The 7281-nt window shown below is 52.5% G+C and overlaps 1 protein-coding gene across 1 annotated transcript in view; it reads right to left on the bottom strand.

Annotated features, from left to right (window-relative positions):
* SDK1 (sidekick cell adhesion molecule 1) overlaps window positions 1-7281 on the bottom strand; it is a 478174-nt gene that overhangs the window by 158309 nt on the left and 312584 nt on the right. Inside the window, exons 10-13 of the mRNA XM_010845804.1 lie at window positions 6235-6351; window positions 4798-4965; window positions 2832-2934; window positions 338-514 (exon numbers count right to left, since the gene is read on the bottom strand). Coding sequence (XP_010844106.1) covers window positions 338-514; window positions 2832-2934; window positions 4798-4965; window positions 6235-6351 — 565 coding nt within the window. The remainder of the gene's footprint in view (window positions 1-337; window positions 515-2831; window positions 2935-4797; window positions 4966-6234; window positions 6352-7281) is intronic.

Consider the following 7281-nt stretch of genomic DNA (forward strand, 5'->3'; position numbering starts at 1 on the left):
CCGGCCTGCTGTCCTTTACCGGCTGGAGATTCTGACGGGCATTGCGTGGAAGGGCGGGGTAAACAGTTCGTCAGGACGCAGGGTCGGAGGGGATCATCGAGGAGGAAGAGCAACCGTGAACCAGCCAAGCTGAGGGCGGACACGACCCGACTTTAAGGTTGCCGACCCCCACCCTGCAAGTGTGCGTGTCTGAGGCCCAAGGCGATGACCAAACCCCCAGCCCTGCAAGCGTGGGTGTCTGCGGCCCGGGGCGGCAGCCTCTGATCCCTGTTGTCGACCCACCGCCGTGTGACCAGCGTGGAGGAGCGGCGGGCGCGCAGGCGGGCGAGGCACTCACATCACCTCCAGGCGCGCCGTCCTGGAGTCGTTCCCGCCCTCGGAGATCACCCCACACGTGTAGTCCCCGATGTCGCCCGACCACGTCTGGCTGATGAGGAGGGACCCGTCTTTCTCCACCACGACCCTGGAGCTGCTGGACGGGGCGATGACCACGTTGTCCTTCTTCCACACGTAGCTGTGGGCCAAGCAGAGAGGTCTGAGTGAGGACCCCGGCCGCTGACCTTCACCCTCTGTTGAAAAGTGAGCCCTTGGTGACTTGTGAACGTGTGTGCTACGCTGCTTCAGTTGTGTCCAGTCCTTGTGACCCCATGGACTGTAGCCCACCAGGCTCCCTCTGTCCGTGGGATTCTCCAGGCAACAATGCTGGAGTGGGTGGCCATTTCCTCCTCCAGGGGAATCTTCCTGACCCAGGGATCAAACTCGCGTCTCTCACGTCTCCTGCGTTGGCAGGCGGGTTCTTTACCACTAGAGCCACCTGGGCAGCACGACTTTGTGAATGAATTGTAGTAAATAGTAAGAACCACTGAAATGTGCTCTTTAAAGGGTGTTACCTAACATGGGAATTACACCTTAGAAAAAGGAAAGCAACCTAAGGTCTTGGTCGAAACACAGAGGCAGATGCTGAAGTTAAAAGCTGGACACTGAAGACAAGGGCGGACACTGCTCAGTCCTGGGCTTCGGGACGGGCAGTCTGAGGGGTTGTGGTCACACCTGTCACCACTACATCTGTCCCTCCCACGGAGGAACATCCTGGAGGCCAGAGTGAGGCTGCACGGGGGCAGGGCTGCGTAAAAGTCCCCAGGGCGGAATTCCCCAATTCCTGAAGAAAACGCATCACACCCCGGCAACACGCTTTCTTAAAACCCAGTCATTCAGTCCTTAAAACTGCACGCTCTTCTCTTTTTATTCCTTATGACGCTTTGGCACGCTTTTCTTTTCACATGTAGACGCCGCTAGGAGCCCGCCAGCCTGGGGCTGTGGGTGGGCAGGGGCCCCTCACTGGTCACTGCTGGATGGGATCACAGTGCTGGCTCTCCTCTCCCAAATCCTGGACTGGATTTCCAAAACGCGCCCAGTTCTTTCAGGCTTGACGCACACAGAGCACAGGTGTCGCCACTCGGCTCGTCCGGCATCACCCGCAGACAGAGTGGGACCGACCCTGCGGGAAGGAGGGGAATCAGGGCCAGCACCCCTCCGGTGTCCAGGCGGGGGCTGCCAGAGTGAGCAACTTAATCACTTCTCAGGAGTGAGCTCCGACTCTGTGTAACCACATAAGGAGCTACAAGGAAACCGCACAGATCTGAGGGGTTTCTCTCGTGGCCTTAGGGCAGCAGAAAATACCTGTTTGTCCTGTGTTGGGTGACACTCCTAAGTCCTTTAGAAACGAATGAATTCTCTAGGATCCAAGAATTCTCTAGGTTATCTTCTAATTCGTTGGCTTTTGTGTGTTTGCTTTACATTCAACATTCTTGGAAGGAAGGCAAACTTGATTTCTGAGCTCTGGGGAACTCCAGAGAGGCACATAGAAATACAGCAATTCTCAATTTGTCCAACAGCTGCCCAAGAAGAGAGAAAACAGCCGGGCTCCACATCCAGGTAGCAACGTGTCTATGCGTCCACCGCCCTCTCCCCCTGCTCAGAGAGGAATGGGAGGAAGCAGGAGGACACCTCGGTTCCGTCAGGGCCCTCTCCCCCTGCTCAGAGAGGAATGTGAGGAAGCAGGAGGACACCTCGGTTCCGTCAGGGCTGACTGCATGCCTTTGGGGCTGAGGCCAGAGTGGAAACACGAGGATGACCGTGTCCTCTTTCTAGATGCATGCTCAAGGCTGGTTCTGAAAATTAAAAACTCTTCTGAAAGTGGTGGCTCTTGGGGAAGAAGCTCGTGGTCGACAGCCACCTGTGTCTGCTGCCCCATGTCCACCTGGGTGGTCAGGTTCTTCATCACGACCTTCCAGGCTGAGTCAGACAAAGCTGGGGCGGGGTCACCGTCCCCTGAGCGGGCCTTCACATCCTCCACTTCCCCTCGTTCCATGTGTTTTCCTCTAAGCGAGGTGATCACTGCGGGGCCTTCCCCCACGTGGTGCTCCCTCTCTGCCTGATACACAGGAGCCGTCCTTGCGGTAGAGCAGACCCCTCGGGTCCAGCCCGGCCCCAGTGCAAACACTGCTGAAATCCCATTCTATCTCTCTGGATTTTTCTCTCATTAAGTATCAGCCTCTGACAAGCACGTTTTACAGATAGTGTATTAACCTTGGCAGAAAAATCATGAAACGCTGTATTGAAGTCATGAAGTGGAGCACAGCTCGTTGTAAATAACACATAAGGCTGGAGTGGAAAATGGGGTCTGTGTGATTAATGAAGGGGCCCGGGACTGTACGAGGCTGTAATCAGGGATCTGTGGCTGAAATCAAAGCTCCCGAGATTCTCCACTCTCATCTCTACCTCAGGGCCCCAGCTCACGGAATGTTAATGCTGTAACTGACGGAGCTGACCGGAGAGAAATGCGTGGGTCGTGGGTGGCTCCACAGTGCAGCGTGGCCGTGGTCCCCTTGATCACCACGAGGTCCTCTGGAGGGGTCACGATGGACGTTCGATCTGCAAAGACACAAACTGCAGCTCAGACAGGACCCTGTGGCTGAGAGCTTCCTCCCTCAGTGGGGGGTTGGGGGATAACAAACTGGTCATCTGACGTCACAACCTCGCTTCCTGTCACCTTGGCAAAACGAGTGTAAACGGAAGCGCTCAGAGATGTTCAGGGAATGGAAAGCAAGCCCATCTGCATCTCAGGGAGGCAGGCAGGCCTCCCGTCCCCCACCCCCCAGGTCATGCCCCGACCTCGGAACGCTCCAGAAGGAAACGGGAAGCAAGATCACAGGCAGGTGTCTACCAGGCTCTACGCTCTGAGGAAGAATCTGGATTCTTTCCCGAGAGGATCAACATTCTGGTAAGGTCCACACTGCACCTCATGGCTTTGCAAAGCACTTTCATTTATGGGTTTACTTAATCCTTACAACAGCCTTGCGAGGGCTGTGATCCTCCCAGCGACCAGGAGGGGAAACCGGTGCTCGGCCCTGCAGGGTCTCTTGCCGGATAGTCCGGGGCCAGTGCACGGGGGACCCGGTGCTCTCTGCAGGCCTGAACGCCCGCCCTCACTCCACGGCCCTGCCCTGTGCCCCCACGCCGCACACCTCGAGGCCGGGGCTGCTCTGAGGCAGGAAAGAGCCCGGAGCCCAGATCAGGAGGCTGGGTCCCTGCCTGACCGCTCACCCGTGGGGCATCCAGAGAAGCACCTCTGCTCGGAGCTCGGTTTTCCTGCCTATGAAAGGGGTGCTGCTGCTTGCTCCCACTGGGACAGACAGGGTGGGGGTGCCTGGGGAGACCCCAGGCCACGCGGGGCTGTGCCAGCCATTCTTGTGTTACCACAATTTTGCATCTTAGCAGACCCACAATATGCTCTGCTGAATGACCTACAGAGATGCAGACATCAGTTTTCCAGAAGCTTTTACACTTAGTTTATTTCCAGGGACGCTGGATGAATCAGACGTGGCTGACACATTAGGTTATCCCGTGGAACAAAACCTCTTTTCTAGTAAATATTTAACAATATGGGGGGGGGTGCTGTACTCATGGTTTTTTAAAAAACTAGTGATATCTTTAGAAAACCTAATAAATTAGGAAGGGCCATTTATCAGAGTGGACACCAACTATATTATAGAAATTTAAACCAGATGTGAAATAAAGCACAAGCGGTTTTCTAGCTTTTCTTCAAGGAAGGTATTTTAACAGATTACTCACTCATGCAGTTCAAAGTTTCTCTCCTCACATAGATGGCTTTAGCAAAATCTATTAATGAGCACTGTTACTGGCTGTTTTGGACAATGTTTTGTAGTGATATGGATACGGATGAAGCAGAGAGGGAAAAGTTTATCAGCCGGTGAGGCTGAATACTTGGTAATCCAAACCCTAGGTTCTGGAAAACAATTTATTCTGCATTTCAGAAATAGTGTTATAGTTCACTCCTACACATAGGAAACGTCCATACTTAATATATGAGGAATGTTTTAGTTGGTTATAATTACAGTATGGGAAAAATACTTCCCCTTGGATTTGAATTCTTGATCTATTCTTCTCATGTGATTTGTATAAAATTAGCCAACTTCTCAGTTTTGTTATTTGAACTAGTTTGGCATAATACCCCTACTCTACTGACTTTAAAAAGTTAACCTTTTCTCTCTCCTGAAATGTTCCCATTAAGTCTTTGAATACATTTTCTAATTATTCTTTTAGAAGCTGAAAAAGACTAATTGCTCAACAGATTTCTCTAAATTAGTTGTAAAAATAATGATTCTCCTTTGATTAGATTAGGGAGTCCAAGGGCACATTGACATCCCCAAGCGCAGACGATGTGCTGATTAAACCATTAGTAACAGATCGGCCCGCGTGGGCCGCGGTCCTCACTCCACACGGTGAGCATGGCAGACGCGTCCAGGGAGCCCTCTGAGTTGGCTGCGTGGCAGGTGTAGCTGCCTGCGTCCTGGATGGAGACGGGGGCGATCTGCAGACCCCCAGACTCCAGGAGCATGAACCGGGGGATCCGCACAGAGCCGCTGGCCAGAATGTGGCTTCCTGCGGACGACAGAGAAAACAGGGACGTGAGAACCGTAACGTTCAAGGAGATGCAATGCTGTGGCTGCAGCCGGGAAGATAAACGAGGAAATAATCAGAAGAAAGTGGAAACTATATGCACGGAAGTAACCAAAGCAGTTTGTTTAGCAGTCGTTAGGATAACCGAAGCCAAGAACACCCTAACTGTCCAATGCGGAGAGACTCAGTTAAGAAAATTGTGATCTGTGAATGGACATGTACACTCTGCTGTCTTTCTCCTGTACAGCACGTGGGACTCTGCTCAGCCTCATGTGGCAGCCTGGATGGGAGGGGAGTCTGGGGGAGAAAGGATCCAAGTGTACATTTGGCCAAAGCCCTTAGAGTTCACTGGAAACCGTCACAACACTGTTAATTGGCTAAATTTTAACACAAAGTAAAAAGTTTAAAAAAATTACGATCCATAAATGTGATGGCTTCCTCTGAGTGGCTGATTCTGAGTTTTCTGTATATAAATTTTCTTTTTTCTTTGTGTATATACATTTTCTATCTAAAGCTATTATTACATTCTAAATCAGGAAAGACAAGAAGAAAATATCTAAAATGAAAGAATCCCCTCTTTCCGATTAATCGGTAGCTTCCCAGATCTTTGTGTCTATAAGCTGAGGCCCCTTCGAGAGTTGGGAAGCCACCAAAGGCTTGTCTGGGTGAGAAAAAAGTGCAAGTTTTGAGGTTTCACCTGGATACAGTCCATCAAGCATGATCTATGGGGAGGAACCCAATTCAGCTGGGGCTTGTCAAGGACGGACCGCGTGTGCCATCCATTCAGTGGCGGGGTGCCTGAGGTGTGGATGGGGCTGGGCGGGGGGCGGGGTGCTGTGACCAGCCCGGGACGCGACTCCACACAGGAACGGAAACAGAGTCAGACTGAGCATCGCACACGTCCGCTGAGGACGCAGGTGATCCTGCGCTGGAAGCAGCTCGCTTACAGTAACAAAGGACGTACTCCTAGCCGTGACCGCCCTCCTTCACAAAGGGGCTGAAACCGGGCGCCCTGATTTAAGGGGCCGCCCGGCCCGAGGCACTGACGGAGGGTCTGCAGAGGAAAGAGCTGTCCGCGCGTGGTAGGGGCATGTGCCTCTTCTTCGGACGGTGAGCTCCGTGGAGCTCGTGGGGTCTCGCCGGTCTGGCTCCCCAGGATCTTCCTCGTCACAGAACGGGTGGGTGAGCGGGAATAACAGAGGTAACCCTGCTCGGCCGGCTCACCTCCCGAGGCAGGTGCGAGCCACCTACCTCTGCTCCACACGATGGCCGGCCGGGGGGCCCCGGACACCTCACACCTGAGCACGGCCGTCGTCCCGTCAGTCACCGTGGTGTCCACCGGGAGCTGGGTGAAGGCGGGGGCCACATCTAGGCAGAGGACGCGACAGTGAGACGGGAATGCTCAGGCCAGCCTGGAGGAGGCATCTGCCTGGGAGTTTACAGGACTAACCGCAGACGGTGCTGCAGCGATAAAGGGTGGAACCCTTCAGGACCGACTGTAACCCTCTGCCAGCACGAGGCGGCGAGAGCAGGAGGGCCTCTGCACGCGTGCTCAGTCGCTTCACAGCCGGCGCTTCTGTGACCCCGTGGACTGCAGCCCGCCAGCCTCCTCTGTCCCTGGGGTTCTCCAGGCAAGAATACTGGAGTGGGTAGCCAGGCCCTCCTCCAGGGGATCTTCCTGACCCAGGGATCAACCCAGCCCATGTCTCTTATGTCTCCTGCATTGGCAGGTGGGTTCTTTACCACTGAACCACAGAGCTTTCAGATGAACATTAAAGAGAAGATGGACATTTATTTATAGAAATCAAACAACCTGCTTTCATTGTTAAAAAAAAATAGAGATCTAATTTCTGAATATTAAATATCACCCAAGAGATGACATTTTGACACTTCCTAGGATCCATTTTGAACATTAAAATAACTAGAGTCTAAGGACCTCAGAAAAGAATCTTAGCTTTGTCCCTGAGCCTCACAGGCCCAGAGTAACTGACATGGGTGCTCAGTAAATGCTTGTTAAATGAAGAAATAGATACTGATTGTTTTGCACACTATATTTTTATTTCATGAAAAGTGCTTTAATTAAAAAAAAATCCACTTTGCAAAGCCCTGTACTTACAAAACAGATATGTAGCATGATCATTACAGGTATTTATTTGTTCCTGCTCCAGTTGTCATGGGAACCAGGTTAAGTGGCACTTTCATTTAAATTTCCAAACTGATCCTCCTGAGACCCCTGTGACCTGGGCTGAGCTGGCTACATTTTGAAGAGAGAGCTGAGACTGGGTGGGATCAGGTGGT

The sequence above is a fragment of the Bison bison genome, unplaced genomic scaffold (assembly GCF_000754665.1).
Source record: "Bison bison bison isolate TAMUID 2011002044 unplaced genomic scaffold, Bison_UMD1.0 scf7180017864223, whole genome shotgun sequence".
In the NCBI taxonomy this organism is placed as follows: domain Eukaryota; kingdom Metazoa; phylum Chordata; class Mammalia; order Artiodactyla; family Bovidae; genus Bison; species Bison bison.